A 16,935-nucleotide genomic window follows, 5' to 3' on the forward strand; every position below is an offset into this window, starting at 1 on the left:
CCCCCCCTGAACTTTTCGGTGCTTTTTGCATAATTCATTACATTTCTCTATTAGGAAACTATTGAAAAGACTAATGGTGGGTTTTACCATCAACCGTACAGTGTTACATGCACCAACTAAATTGGAGCTTAACCCGATACACAAAAAGTCCACTCTGACGTTTAGGTGTAGGGCTGTAGGGGCAAACAGCTCCAAAAGATGGGTGCTTGTACGAATCTACGAATCGAAGATGGGTGCTTGTACGAATCTACGAATCGAATTAAATTGTACATTTCACTAATGGGATATTATTCAATGACTTCTCAAGGGATTAAAAAAATCTCGCATCAGTGAAATCTCCGATTACGTTATTGGTGAGCCCCACCCCGAAACATGACAGTGTCCCTAGGGTCACCCTGTAGTGTTAAGTGATAAGTGACGTCACATTACTACTCTGATAACAAGACTCCGTATAAGCCCAATATGTAGTGATCAAATAATTATGGACTTTGGAAAAGAAAAGGAACATTCCTGTCCAAATATTTTGGGACTAAAAATTAAGAGGTATTGAATGGTGTATGATTGTGGACTTCGAAAAATGAGAGGAACACTCCTGTTCAAATATTTAGGAACTAAGAATGAATCAATTGATGTAGCTTAGCTTAATGAACTCTAGACCTTATCAGACATTGGGAATAATTGGGCCCAGCAATTTGACGGACGTGAAGTCTCATATCAGGTACAGTTGGCTATGGTTAGAAGGGGGAGAGGAATGGAGTATGAAACAAGCTGTGTCTACAATTACAGATGAATTTCCTCTATCAATTCTTTTATTAATTATTCCTCTAGCAATGGAGGGCCAAGCAATTTGACGGACGTGAAGTCTCATATCAGGTACAGTTGGCTATGGTTAGAAGGGGGAGAGGACTGGAGTATGAAACAAGCTGTGTCTACAATTACAGATGAATTTCCTCTATCAATTCTTTTATTAATTATTCCTCTAGCAATGGATTATTTACGTTGATAAAATAATAAATGAAATTTATTATCTGCAAAAATCAATATTTAGGGTACTCAAATAACCCTTGAACCTTTTTCAGTTCCCGCTTGGGGCGTAATTTATTCTGGACGGATATGGTTCGTTCTCGGAACGGTTGGTTTTCTTCTATCCTATCCTCCTTCTCTCTTCGCTTTCGGGACTATAAGACCTTAGCAGTTACAGTTCCCTCTATAAAACCTCTAAGAAAAACCGTCTAAAGAAAAGAGAAGTCTATTTTTCGTTTACTTTAAAACTAAAATTATACTTATATATTTACTAAAAAATAATGTACAATGTAAAGTTGTAGGTGTGTATGTTCTTTTTTCTATCAAACAATACCAAAAAGCTACGTATTTTCTTCATCTGGCAACACCCATTTTCTCCACCCAGTTTTTGTAATTTGGTGTAAAAACTGTGAGTTTAACTTTATTTCAAGGAATCCTAATTCTTTCTATGAATGGTAAAACATTGATTGAATTTAGCAGCTGTGAAATTACTGAATTTTACAAATAGTCAAGAAAAGACCCTTGTCAATGTAGGTATGGGCATAACTAGGTTAATGATGTCATTTAATTCATAACCTTGGGGCCTTGAGGATTTGGTGAAAAATTTTCTCACTCCTTTAATTTCGCTAACAGAAATTTCAGTGAGTAGATATAATTTACAGACAAATGTTACAAAACATAAATTTTCATTTATTCAATAATAATATCTAGTAATAATAAAAAATAATGAATATATGTTATTTCTAGCGAAGTACTAATCTTTCTACTGTCCTCCTACTTTCTTCCTTAATCCTATTCCCTAAATTTGGGAGGTACCTACCTATCTAGAATTTTTAGTAGAATCTCAAGAATAGCTACAAATAGCTTATAAATCCAAGAGGCAGAATGACATTATTGAGATAGAGAGGTTAATGAGTAATTTTAGCAAACCATAAGAATTTAATGTTAACAGCTACCTAGTTTGAAAATATGTCACACTGTTGTGAAAATATCCAAGCTTTGATTGTTTACCATGGCTTAAAAGAAGTTAAAATTGCATGGGTGTGCCTTAGGCAGGACCATGTAGGTAAATGAGGTTATGTAAGATTGATAACATGAACATCTTGTTGTAAAAGTGGTAAAACATATCCATGTAAAAAATAAAGAAATGGGGAAACAGTCTGAATAAATGGGAGTGAGTGAAGGGGGAAGAATAAATGAAAGTTTTAAATGATGAACCATAACATTGATAATGTGTTTTCTGTTTTGTATCATGAACTGATAACAAGTGTCCATGATAAAAAGGGGGAAGGATAAATGAAAGTTTTAAATAATGAACCATAACATTGATAATGTGTTTTCTGTTTTGTATCATGAACTGATAACAAGTGTCCATGATAAGGGTGTTACCTTCCATTTTCATGGACAATAACGTGATTTTGGACCGGAGAAAGTAGAAATTTGCAGAAGATTACTAGAGCAATGCATTGATATAATGACAGGGGAGAATTTGTTTCCAAAGAACTTTCAATCAATACTTGGAAAAGTGTTCATACTTGGCCATACACTTGTGCTCATACTTACAGCTGAAAATAATGGCCGAGGCGGCTCCCATAACTCCAAAGAATGGACCGTACACTGGATTTTCTGCCATTGTGTGATATTTAGATTATTTAAAACTAAAAGGAGGTAACAAAAGACAAAAGTTAACACAAAAAAGTTAACAAAAAGTAATTTCTAACAGCTAAATAAAACTTCGATTTCTTTTCGCGATTGAACAGCCCACTGTCAACTTTGAAAGAACAAAATGGCTACAGCGAAAGATAATTTCTAACAGCTAAATAAAACTTCGATTTCTTTTCGCGATTGAACAGCCCACTGTCAACTTTGAAAGAACAAAATGGCTACAGCGAACTGAATATTTTTGGTGAATTTCAGGGGCGAGAAGAAATTAAAAGCAGGTGTAACGTGAGTAAAATTGATTTCTATTGGTTGAAAATTTACATGTATGGTGAATTTCAGGGGCGAGAAGAAATTAAAAGCAGGTGTAACGTGAGTAAAATTGATTTCTATTGGTTGAAAATTTACATGTAGTTACGGGTTATCCAATCAGAAAGCTCGTACTATTTTTTATCCTGACGTTATTGATTCTCCCAAGAAGGTGAAACTGTATGGATACCTGTATGAATGATTGAAAAATGCATCCAAATCAGCTATCCAATCAGAAAGCTCGTACCATTTTTTATCCTGACGTTATTGATTCTCCCAAGAAGGTGAAACTGTATGGATACCTGTATGAATGATTGAAAAATGCAGCCAAATCAGTTTTTATCAAGTAGTGCTTACCTGCTTACCAATGGACCCAGCCCCGCGGAGCGACGGGGCCCCAGGTATTTAAGGGCCCCGCAGAGACTCATTCAGGGCATTTCAGGGGTCAAAAAAGCCCTAATTCTTTGGAGCATCCCCCTCGTGAACCTCTTGACATAGGGGCCCTCCAGGCAGGCCCGTATCCAGAATTTCAGTGAGGAGGACCGGAGGACCGCGAACAGATCCAAATGGAGCAGTTGCAAATGGGTAGAAATTATTAATAACTGGCGGATTCCTACGTAAAAAGTAGTGGGAAATCTAAATCTGAGGTCAAAACTTCGAAAAAAAAATAATAAATAACTGTAAAAGGTTGAAAATTCAATTTTCATTTTCCGGTCTAATGGAACATGTGTGTGACGTCAGACTTCAGGCAGTTGCCTCGCTAGGTAGCGCCAGTAGCCAGTAGGTATACAAGCGCGCTTGCGGAGGAGCAGAAAGAAATGCGCAGAAACGTATGCGCACAAACACATTAATCTGCTGCCTGCGAGGGATCTTATTTGCTCGGAACATTTGATGTGACATCATCGCCTACGGGAGCGTATGCCGTGACGTCAAAGTTCACGATTTACCGGTATTTTTTAAATCGATTTACCTCGGGATCTAGAAGTCGTAGCATTCATGATCAAATCAAGGTATCACAAGTTTTTGTCTTTGTTACAAGAAGTAATAGTGAACACAGGATCAATGTTGCACATTACAAAACATTCATGATCAAATCAAGGTATCACAAGTTTTTGTCTTTGTTACAAGAAGTAATAGTGAACACAGGATCAATGTTGCACATTACAAAGGGGATGATGAGAGATGGAGGTTTAACAAGAAACTGAAATCTGTCCGCACAAAGAAGAAAAAGTTACTAACAGAAAAACAATTTTTATATAAATATACGAAAGATTTCATGTTTTCAAAGAGGATCTTTGCTTTGTAGGAGCAAGATGTTTATTTTGTGTACAGATAGATGGCAACAATAAGCCCATACAGACCAAGTACTTCAGCAAAGATAAGAATCAAAATCATACCAACGAACAGACGAGGTTGTTGTGCTGTCCCTCTCACACCAGCATCTCCAACAATTCCAATGGCAAACCCGGCAGCTAAACCACTGAACCCTACTGCTAATCCAGCACCAAGATGTATAAAACCCCTGTGAACAAAGAAAAGAAAACCAAGTCAGTTAAACACATTTATCCTTTCATTTACGCACTAGTTCTTTGTAAGCTTTAAATGTTATCCCACACAATTCCAACAAGAACATATGCAATGGAAGGTCAGTTTGTATCAAGTTCAGTTAAACCTTTTGCCAGCTAGTAGTTGAACCTCATTCATCTTTACAATATGCACCAAGTTTGAATTAAATTGTTCTTTTACAAAGCTCAAAATGTACCCTTGTATTCTACCCACCATGTGACGTGTTGAAGTGAAGGGAGCAGGAAGAAAGGGGAAGAATGAAGGAGGTAGGAGGGAAGGGGAAGAATGAGGGGAATAGAAGGTGAGAGAATGGGTAGGTACTAGGGAGTAAGAGGAAGAGAGGGAAGGAAATATGGGCAATGAGGTTTAGTGGAAAGGGAAGGAGCGGAAAGTCAGAAGTAGCTTCTTGGATGTTGGCATAATGAAGTAGGAAATATGTTAATGAATCTGGATGCTCATTACTGAAATACAAGAGACCAAGGGCGGCCTGCGGTTAGCTTAATGGTACGCGGATACAAATTAGCAAATGCTCAGATAATACAGGAAACTCCAGCAACTTCTTGTTCTTGTTTGGTAGGATACATACATATTACATACCTCTACACCAAGTACGAACCAAAACCTCTACATACAGTATACTTTCAGTTGGCCCGGGCAACAAGGCTTATGTTCGCGGATTTCGCGATTATGTTCGCGGGTTTCGCGATTATGTTCGCGGATTTGGCGATTATGTTCGCGGGTTTCGCGATTATGTTCGCGGATTTCGCGATTATGTTCGCGATTTCTCGATTATGTTCGCGGATTTCGCGATTATGTTCGCGGATTTCGCGATTTTGTTCGCGGATTTGGCGATTATGTTCGCGGATTTCTCGATTATGTTCGCGGATTTCGCGATTATGTTCGCGGATTTCGCGATTTTGTTCGCGGATTTGGCGATTATGTTCGCGCGCGAACGGATTTCGCGATTATGTTCGCGGATTTCGCGATTATGTTCGCGGATTTCGCGATTATGTTCGCGGATTTCGCGATTAAGTTCGGATTTCTCGATTATGTTCGCGGATTTCGCGATTATGTTCGCGGATTTCGCGATTTTGTTCGCGGATTTGGCGATTATGTTCGCGCGCGAGTCGCGGATTTCGCGATTATGTTCGCGGATTTGGCGAATATGTTCGCGGATTTGGCGATTATGGTCGCGGATTTGGCGATTTTGTTCGCGGATTTTGCGATTATGTTCGCGGATGTTGGATAATGGATAGTTGAGTTGGTCCACGTTCAAAAATTGTTGAAAACCACAGGGGTATACAATAAAGGAAGAGACCAATATAAGTCCTATAATTATATTCAACAATTGCCATTCTTTATTAGAAAATTTGAAAAATCGTCCGGTTTCTTTTTATACCCAATCTGTCTCCATTTCCCTTTCTCCATTCTACAGTTGAACAAATTAGACGACCTAATCATTTTACAATCGGCATTCGGGCAATAAAACAATTAAAAAAGGAATTTTCTATTTTTAATGTGGGGTTATAAAATCTGCCCTGTGTAAACTGGGTTGGAGGGGGGCCTCGGTAAAAAAGGGATGTAAATTGAAATAAAATTGACTCACGTATGTGGGGTACTTTTTTTTGCTTTTCCTCTATTTTTTCCCAAGATTTACAGCGCTGCATGTTTAGCTTTTCGAAGGTTCAATCCTAAGGGTCTGGAGATGCACCAAGGTTCAAAAGGGTCTGGAGGTGCACCAAGGTTCAATCCTAACCTAAGGGTCTGGAGGTGCACCAAGGTTCAATCCTAGCATCTACGATGGCAAAAACTAGGAAAGTTTCAGAATCCCATAAATGTATCTTCCAAGTGGAGAGGTATTTTCAAGAAGACATCTCGGTTGCACTTACTTTACGAGTAGGACAGGTAGGACTAACTTCTGCTAACTGATCTGCAATACTTTGCTGCCTTAGCTATCTTTTGTTAAAGTAGAAGCGGCTCAATTCATTCTTTAGTTTATAAGTGGGCGATGAAGAGGAAGTTTTATAACAGGTAATTAGGTATGTTGGATAATGGATAGTTGACTCTTTATGATCCAGTTCGTATGCCAAACACAAGATTTTATAGTTAGCAAAAAGGTAATACCCCGTAGCTAGAGTAAAAGCGCCTTACGAAAAAATAGGTAATAAAAATTGCTCACCTCTAAAGGGGATTTAGCTAAAATTAGTGCTAAAAATATTTTACCACTGACCACCCCACAGAGTCATGCAGCACTTACGTACTGAATACATACAAAATAGTACGAAGTAATATTGACATCTCCACTAATTTTGGTGGATGTGACATATTCCCAATACAAATTGTACCTACAAATCTCATTCTATTTTTCCACGACTTGAAGTTTTGCTTTTTAATTTTAAATAGTACTTCTTTACTTTCTATTACTACAGTATAGCGAGCTATACTAGTTTAATTCACGTCTAAGGATCGATCAGGCGTGAAAGGTCACTTTGAAGGAGGGCCACATGACGGGGCAGGGGAGGACAAAGAGGGGGAAACAGGTACTTGAGCATTTTTTCTACTCGGTGTCTGTTTACAAGAATGGTAATTGATTCATTTACATACTGCTTGTGTTTCCTTTTTTCCTCCCCCTCCTCAGCCTTTAGCTAAAGGCTAAAAATATTTTACCACTGACCACCCCACAGAGTCATGCAGCACTTACGTACAAAATAGTACGAAGTAATATTGACATCTCCACTAATTTTGGTGGATGTGACATATTCCCAATACAAATTGTACCTACAAATCTCATTCTATTTTTCCACGACTTGAAGTTTTGCTTTTTAATTTTAAATAGTACTTTTTAAGGTACGTCTAAGGATCGATCAGGCGTGAAAGGTCACTTTGAAGGAGGGGCACATGAAGGGGCAGGGGAAGACAAAGAGGGGCAGAAGGAAGAAGAGGGGGAAACAGGTACTTGAGCATTTTTTTTCTACTCGGTGTCTGTTTACAAGAATGGTAATTGATTCATTTACATACTGCTTGTGTTTCCTTTTTTCCTCTCCCTCCTCAGCTTTTGTGCATTAAGGTATTTTGAATACAACCTGCCCCACTATTTTCGTGGATCTTGTTTTTTTTTTTTTGTTTCGTATTTTTTTAATCAAAATTTAAATTAGAATAATGAAGGTACAGTAAGAAGCTACTAGTCAGTTTCGATTTCTTGGGGGAAAATCGTTTCGTATTTTTTTAATCAAAATTTAAATTAGAATAATGAAGGTACAGTAAGAAGCTACTAGTCAGTTTCGATTTCTTGGAGGAAAAAATAAAATAAATGAAACATGAAAAAAATCCTTGGTATACGACATTAATTTAAGGAATCCAAAAATCAATTAAAAAATAGAATATAGAACTTGACTTTTTATCCTGTTCGCACTAAAAAGTCTAGTTAATAAGGCTTAAAACTCTTGAGCGGATCATTGTGACATTAATTTAAGGAATCCAAAAATCAATCAAAAAATAGAATATAGAACTTGACTTTTTATCCTGTTCGCACTAAAAAGTCTAGTTAATAAGGCTTAAAACTCTTGAGCGGATCATTGGAATTTAAGGAATCCAAAAATCAATTAAAAAAATAGCATATAGAACTTGACTTTTTATCCTGTTCGCACTAAAAGTCTAGTTAATAAGGCTTAAAACTCTTGAGCGGATCATTGAAAGACCTTGAAACAGTGATTTCATGGCACTATAATGGCGGAGGCAAAAATTAACAGTTACTCGTACCTACTGTTTGTCTTTCATGCAGTCTTTGGTCATTGCAGTCATGTGCCGAAAACCGAAACCGATAGAAAGAAACCAATAAACCGGATCAGAAAACAATACCATAACCATAAATTATTAAAACCCCAGAACTCATGTACAAAGATATGGGCAAATAAAAACAAAGACAGCCTCCATGGAGGCTTGAGAAAATAAAATCAACTTCATTGAAAACCCCAGAACTCATGTACAAAGATATGGGCAAATAAAAACAAAGACAGCCTCCATGGAGGCTTGAGAAAATAAAATCAACTTCATCGAAAACCCCAGAACTCATGTACAAAGATATGGGCAAATGAAAACAAAGACAGCCTCCATGGAGGCTTGAGAAAATAAAATCAACTTCATTTACAAGACTTAAACTGAATTATAAAACTTTTTTAGAGCATTCCATTTCACCTTATTTTTGCTGTCAAGAAAAAAACCTCCACGTTACACCGACATAAAAAATGTTATTTTATACGTTTGTGTCGACAAGTGGCGACCCTGTGAGACTACTAGATTTTTTAGTGGTCTCTCTTTTAGGAGAAAGTTTTGAAGAACAAAACGTAATTTTATCAATCTTAATATCACTAAAATCGTGCATATATTCTGTAGTCTGGTTATTTGTAGCTTCCATTGCTGAGTGGGTATCCCACAAAATATGTCAACGTACAAAGTACCTTCTTCTGGGTTTGATTCTCGTCAAAGGTTTTTTTCGGCTCTCTCCTTGGTATCTATATTGATGTCTGGTTTTGGTTTTGTACCTAGAACATTATCGAGTAGTATAGCTGCATAATTTGTTTTGTCGTTAAAGCAAAGGTGTAATAAATATCCTTCAAAAGCTCCAATATTTCTAAATAGCTCAAAAGATATTAAAGATCATTAAAGTTAAAGCAACTTTGTTTATTTATCTATTTTCATCTCAGAGTCGGCACTGCCCAGGTGTGTGTGTATTTAAAATGAATTTAAAACTTTTTGCCCCTCCCAAAAAAATTGCCCCCGAAAAAAAAAATTCTCAACTTTCTTCAGAAAAAAAAAAACTTTAGTAAAGATATAAGTATCAATGCTCGTATTTTCAACTCGAGATCTTCTCCTTCTTCTTCTCCTCCTCCTCTTCTTCCTTTTTTTTCTGCTTCTCCTCCACCACCCACTTTTCTCCATTCATATCCCTTGTCCAGGAAAATTTCGAAACAATATTTACCCAATTTTTTCCACCACCCACTTTTCTCCATTCATATCCCTTGTCCAGGAAAATTTCGAAACAATATTTACCCAATTTTTTTCTGAAGCACACATCACCTTTCTTTGTTTACTTACAATTTGTGAATTTGTTTTCCTTCTCCGTCTCCTCCTCCTCCTCCTCTTCCTCCTCCGCCTTCTTCTTCTTTTCTTACTTATCCTCGTTGTCTTCTTTCTCTCATTTTTCTGAATTTCCTTTCGTTCATCCTCTCTCCTCCTCCTCCTCCTCCTCCTCCTCCGCCTTCTTCTTCTTTTCTTACTTATCCTCGTTGTCTTCTTTCTCTCATTTTTCTGAATTTCCTTTCGTTCATTCTTCTTCTTTTCTTACTTATCCTCGTTGTCTTCTTTCTCTCATTTTTCTGAATTTCCTTTCGTTCATCCTCTCTCTCTCTCTCTTCTCTCTTCTCCTCTTTCTGCATTTCCTTCTTCTTATCCTCTTTTTCGTCTGTCTCCTTTTTACCCTTCTTTCTCAATTCTCTCTTCTCCTCTTTCTGCATTTCCTTCTTCTTATCCTCTTTTTCGTCTGTCTCCTTTTTACCCTTCTTTCTCAATCTTCTTATTCCTCCTTTACATTCAATACTATGTATTTGGCTTTCCATATTGTTATTTTTTTTTCGACTCGGAGCTTACCTATCGAAAACCCCTCCGCACATTTCTGTTCTTAAGAACAAGTATAAGAGAGTCTTGAACTTGTTTTTCATTGTCCTCTGGTGTTTTGACTTATCCATCATATTTATTCCTATGCACATCCTCCACAAAATGTGAAAATATGAAGAGATATTGGGGTTTTTTAAGACTTGGTTTTTTTTTTTTTAGCAAAATGCCTGTCTCGAACCCAAGAGAATTCGTGACTTTGATTTTAAATGATATTGGAAGGGAGTAAACAATGGAAAAAAAACTAATTGCTAGTAAACATTAATAATTGCTAGTAGATATTCAAAAGAAGTAGTACAGTACAACTTTTAATAAGACTTAAAAAATAGGTAGGTAATGGGCACGAAAACAATAAAGAAAAAGCATGCTTGTTTGTGTACCTTGTAATGAAGTGCCGGGGAATGTTGTACTTTGTTAGGTTTACAAAATAATTCCGGTGCTAAGATAGAACAAGGAGGGGTAGAAGGAAGCTTAAAAAGATTAGTTAAAGTACTGGGGTGTTGAAGTTACAAAATAATTCCGGTGCTAAGATAGAACAAGGAGGGGTAGAAGGAAGCTTAAAAAGATTAGTTAAAGTACTGGGGTGTTGAAGTCACCCTAGTTCTTTGTAAGCTTTAAATGTTATCCCACACAATTCCAACACGAACATACTTATGCAATGGAAGGTCAGTTTGTATCAAGTTCAGTTAAACCTTTTGCCAGCTAGTAGTTGAACCTCTTTCATCTTTACAATATGCACCTGCACTAGTTCTTTGTAAGCTTTAAATGTTATCCCACACAATTCCAACAAGAACATAATATATGCAATGGAAGGTCAGTTTGTATCAAGTTCAGTTAAACCTTTTGCCAGCTAGTAGTTGAACCTCTTTCATCTTTACAATATGCACCAATTTTGAATTAAATTCTTTTACAAAGCTCAAAATGTACCCTTGTATTCTACCCACCATGTGACAACAAATCTACATAATTATGTTCAACTTACTTGTATGCTGGGTATTTCACAGGTTCCTGTACTGCTCCTGATATCAGTACAGCGTTTGAATTAAATTGTTCTTTTACAAAGCTCAAAATGTACCCTTGTATTCTACCCACCACGTGACAACAAATCTACATAATTATGTTCAACTTACTTGTATGCTGGGTATTTCACAGGTTCCTGTACTGCTCCTGATATCAGTACAGCGGTGGGTTTTACCATCAACCGTACAGTGTTACACCAACTAAATTAGAGCTTGACCCAATACACAAAAAGTCCACTCTGACGCTTAGGTGTAAGGCTGTAGGGGCAAACAGCTCCAAAAGATGGGTTAAGCTTGTACGAATCTACGAATTAAATTGCACATTTCACTAATGGGATATTATTCAATGACTTCTCAAGGGATTAAAAAAATCTCGCACCAGTGAAATCTCCGATTACGTTATTGGTGAGCCCCACCCAAAACTTGACAGTGTCCCTAGGGTCACCCTGTAGTGTTAAGTGATAAGTGACGTCACATTACTACTCTGATAACAAGACTCCGTATAAGCCCAAATTTTATCTTCAAAAACATGCATTTTCAGCATAAAACTGATCCTTGTTTTTAATTTTTCTTTTTTTACTCACAGGGTATGTAGGTATGCGGTCTTGTGGAATAAGTTTTAAACTTTACTGCGAAAAACATTAATAATGGTTTTACCAAAAAAAATTGAACACTGAGCAGCAGTTTGAGAAAAACCGAAAAATAGGGCTGGTTCGCTTTTTCTGCTGTCAAGTTTAGATGTGCTACCCTTTGAGCAAACTAGGCTGGCTGATTACTGATCAGGAAGTTAAGTAGGTGATGTCATATAATGAATCATGAATATACACAATCTTAGAAGAATTTCCCTACTTCTCAATAGGGTACTAGATACATACATAGGTAGTTGTGCCATAAGTTCTGTTATGTTTATTTTCCATGTCCAAATAAAAGTTACTAAGATAAGTAATGTTCATTTATTTAGCATCAATAGCTATTATTTTACATTTTCTTTCCACAATCGAAATAAAGGTAACTCTCAGGAAGGTAATGAGAAGATTGGCAGGGTGCAGCAAGGCCATTGACCAGCCTCTGTGATGGTTTGAAGGGGTGCCAGTTTAAGAAGACTAACAATCAGGATTTTGGTAATTATGCAGAAGTCACGTCCGTGGAAAAGAAAAGCTCCTTTTTGTATTCAACCTAACCCTATAATAACACTAATCACTGCTCTAATTGTGAAAACTCCTTCTTGTGTTTAACCTAACCCTATAAAAACACTGGTCACTGCTTGTTTGTGCCAGTTCCTTTGGTAGCAATATTCCACGGATGTGACTTCTGCACAAGTACCGGATCCAGTAGGTACATAACCACAAGCTAAGGATGGGTATGATATTGTCAAAACTCAGGTTGAGGTTATGTACCGGGTTGGGGAAGGCAAGGTTGGTAAACTTGCCTTGTTTTTAAGTTACTACTTCCGTGCCAAACTGTAGAAACAATATCCTACCTCACCTAGTCCAAGCTCATCTCAACCCGGTACATAACCACAACCTCAAGCAGAGGTTATGTTTATCAGGCTAACCACCTGTGGTGTTCATCTGGCAACACCCATTTTCTCCACCCAGTTTTTGTAATTTGGTGTAAAAACTGTGAGTTTAACTTTATTTCAAGAAATCCCAATTCTTTCTATGAATGGCAAAACATTGATCAAATTTAGCAGCTGTGAAATTACTGAATTTTACAAATAGTCAAGAAAAGACCCTTGTCAATGTAGGTATGGGCATAACTAGGTTAATGAGTACTAGTAACAATGTAGATGTGCTACCCTTTGAGCAAACTAGGCTGACTTAGTTACTGATCAGGAAGTTACGTGATGCCACATTATAATGAATCATGAATATTCACAATCTTAGAAGAATTTCCCTACTTCTCAATAGGGTACTTGGTACATACATAGGTAGTTGTGCCATAAGTTCTGTTATGTTTATTTTCCATGTCCAAATAAAAGTTAATAAGATAAGTAATGTTAATTTATTTAGCATCAATAGCTATTATTTTACATTTTCTTTCCACAATTGAAATAAAAGTAACTCTCAGGAAGGTAATGAGAAGATAAGATTGGCAGAGTGCAGCAAGGCCATTGACTCTGTGATGGTTTGAAGGGGTGCCAGTTTAAGAAGACTAACAATCAGGATTTTTATGAAAATTATATCAAAGCAAGGACAAAAAGTTACCAAGAAGACATTTCATAAAATGTTGAATGTCACCTTAGTCACAAGGAATCATTGGGCCTCTAAGGAGGAATTGGATTTTTTTGAGATTCAGCTCAAAACATATATTTTTTTTCTCTCTTTTTTCAAATCCTAGAATAGGATCCAGGTAATTATGCAGAAGTCACGTCCGTGGAAAAGAAAAGCTCCTTTCTGTATTTAACCTAACCCTATAATAACACTAATCACTGCTCTAATTGTGAAAACTCCTTTTTGTGTTTACCTAACCCTATAATAACACTGGTCACTGCTTGTTTGTGCCAGTTCCTTTGGTAGCAATATTCCACAGATGTGACTTCTGCACAAGTACCGGATCCAGTAGGTACATGACCACAAGCTAAGGATGGGTAAGATATTGTCAAAACTCAGGTTGTGGTTATGTACCGGGTTGGAGAAGGCAAGGTTGGTAAACTTGCCTTGTTTTTAAGTTACCACTTCTGTGCCAAACTGTAGAAACAATATCCTACCTCACCTAGTCCAAGCTCATCTCAACCCGGTACATAACCACAACCTCAAGCAGAGGTTATATAGTTACGTTGATAAAATAATAAATGAAATTTATCATTTGCAAAAATCAATATTTAGAGTACTCAAATAACCCTTGAACCTTTTTCAGTTCCCGCTCGGTGCGTAATTTATCCTGGACGGATATGGTTCGTTCTCGGAACGGTTGGTTTTCTCCTATCCTATCCTCCTTCTCTCTTCGCTTTCGGGACTATAATACCTTAGCAATTACAGTTCCCTCTATAAAACCTCTTTAAGAAAAACCGTCTAAAGAAAAGAGAAGTCTATTTTCGTTTACTTTAAAACTAAAATTATACTTATTTATTTACTAAAAAATAATGTACAATGTAAAGTTGTAGGTGTGTATTTTCTTTTTTCTATCAAACAATACCAAAAAGCTACGTATTTTCGAACAATGCCATGCTGAAAGGTTTCATTTTCCAGCATGTTTGATTTCAAACATGGTAGAAAATAATTCCTCTTCGTATGCACTATGTACTCAGATTAGATAGGTATGATGTACACTAATACAATTTGTTTATTTTGCATTAAAACTGATCAAAGAGAGATTTAAATGCACTAGTATGCTAGTTCTTTGTAAGAGAAGACAGTCTCCTAGTATTAAAGGGTTAGACCACATGAGTTTACTCCAGCTTGATCAGAAGAAACTGGAAAAATCATTCCGTTTGGAACCTTCCATCTATCTCACTTCGACTGTCAAACAGCTTAGTGAGATGGAAAAATTCCAAGGTTCTCGAGAAACGCAACTAAATTGATTGTTTGGATTTGACTCAAATTTTCCTAATCATGCCGAGATTACGAGGCTTTAGGGTGTCAGCACATCACTGTAAGGGCTATTTCACATCTAGACGGCAACTTGTAGTATACGGCAGTTTTCATGTTGTGGGCTACATAGTCCTATGGTCCTGTTCACACATAAACTTAAAGTTCAAGTGTGAACAGGCCCATAAGACTATGTAGCCCTCAACACGAAAACTGCCGTATACTACAAGTTGCAGTCTAGATGTCAAATTCACCTAAGATGCAAATAGTGTAGATTATTTTTAGTTCTAGCAGATATAGCTAATAAAAGAAGACTATCAATGGGTTAAAATAAAACAGCCAGTGTTAAAACAATGGAGATGTTGGGATATAAGTCAAAGTAGACACCCGCTGCTTGGTGATTGATTGAACTCTGTACAAAGTGTTTGAACTTTTTGTGCATATTGAGACTAGAGTACTGATGCGAATTAGAGTACTCAACTAAACTTTTATGAAATGCAAAGAGACAAAGTATCGGGGAATCTTTACAATTAGATCTAGTCCAATTTTAACAAACAAGATAAAAATAAAATTCGAGAAAAGGGGAACAAAAAAATAATGGAAGGAAATAAATGAAAAAAATAACAAAGTACTAGTTTACATTTCGAATTGATAAGTCAATAAATAATTAAATAGAAAATACCTATGGATATCTTTTGTTTAAACATAATAGTGTAATTTATTATTAAATTATTTTATACAGGGATTTTTATTTTATTTATTATTTTTTAACTAAAATTTCAAAATAAGCAGCCTGTATGCAAAAAATAGAGGCTTTTGATTTCGTGTACACACTTTCCAGCTTTGCATGTCTACTTTTGCTCCGTATATTTCAAATGATTCTCATTGTATTTGAGAAAGAGAGGGTGAGTGTGCTTTGTGCAGTGAAATAAAATCTACCTGGTCATTTTGATATTGTTCAAAGAATACTGAAAATTGGGAACCTAGAGTTGATAACTTCATCACACAATTTATTGCTTATGAATAAGTATGTCACTTGGCATGCATATGCAAAGATAAAAGATTTACACAGAGATGTAACGTGATTTTGGACCGGAGAAAGTAGAAATTTGCAGAAGATTACTGGAGCAATGCATTGATATAATGACAAGGGAGAATTTGTTTCCAAAGAACTTTCAATCAATACTTGGAAAAGTGTTCATACTTGGCCATACACTTGTGCTCATACTTACAGCTGAAAATAATGGCCGAGGCGGCTCCCATAACTCCAAAGAATGGACCGTACACTGGATTTTCTGCCATTGTGTGATATTTAGATTATTTAAAACTAAAAGGAGGTAACAAAAGACAAAAGTTAACACAAAAAAGTTAACAAAAAGTAATTTCTAACAGCTAAATAAAACTTCGATTTCTTTTCGCGATTGAACAGCCCACTGTCAACTTTGAAAGAACAAAATGGCTACAGCGAACTGAATATTTTTTGGTGAATTTCAGGGGCGAGAAGAAATTAAAAGCAGGTGTAACGTGAGTAAAATTGATTTCTATTGGTTGAAAATTTACATGTAGTTACGGGTTATCCAATCAGAAAGCTCGTACTATTTTTTATCCTGACGTTATTGATTCTCCCAAGAAGGTGAAACTGTATGGATACCTGTATGAATGATTGAAAAATGCAGCCAAATCAGTTTTTATCAAGTAGTGCTTACCTGCTTACCAATGGACCCAGCCCCGCGGAGCGACGGGGCCCCAGGTATTTAAGGGCCCCGCAGAGACTCATTCAGGGCATTTCAGGGGTCAAAAAAGCCCTAATTCTTTGGAGCATCCCCCTCGTGAACCTCTTGACATAGGGGCCCTCCAGGCAGGCCCGTATCCAGAATTTCAGTGAGGAGGACCGAAATCCGAACAGCTCCAAATGGAGCAGTTGCAAATGGGTAGAAATTATTAATAACTGGTGGATTCCTACGTAAAAAGTAGTGGAAAATATAAATCTGAGGTCAAAACTTCGAAAAAAAAATAATAAATAACTGTAAAAGGTTGAAAATTCAATTTTCATTTTCCGGTCTAATGGAACATGTGTGTGACGTCAGACTTCAGGCAGTTGCCTCGCTAGGTAGCGCCAGTAGCCAGTAGGTATACAAGCGCGCTTGCGGAGGAGCAGA

The 16,935-nt window shown here is 36.8% G+C and overlaps 1 protein-coding gene across 1 annotated transcript; it reads right to left on the minus strand.

Annotated features, from left to right (window-relative positions):
- Window positions 1-4,158: 4,158 nt before the first annotated feature.
- LOC103511037 (V-type proton ATPase 16 kDa proteolipid subunit-like) lies at window positions 4,159-16,247 on the minus strand. The gene is made up of 3 exons (XM_026824907.1): window positions 15,981-16,247; window positions 11,358-11,447; window positions 4,159-4,513 (listed from the first exon to the last, which is right to left on the minus strand). Exons 1-3 carry the CDS (start codon window positions 16,076-16,078, stop codon window positions 4,309-4,311), a joined length of 393 nt encoding a protein of 130 aa, XP_026680708.1. The 5' UTR covers window positions 16,079-16,247; the 3' UTR covers window positions 4,159-4,308.
- Between the last annotated feature and the right edge of the window lie 688 nt (window positions 16,248-16,935).

The sequence above is a fragment of the Diaphorina citri genome, unplaced genomic scaffold (genome assembly GCF_000475195.1).
Source record: "Diaphorina citri unplaced genomic scaffold, Diaci psyllid genome assembly version 1.1 scaffold666, whole genome shotgun sequence".
Lineage (NCBI taxonomy): Eukaryota > Metazoa > Arthropoda > Insecta > Hemiptera > Psyllidae > Diaphorina > Diaphorina citri.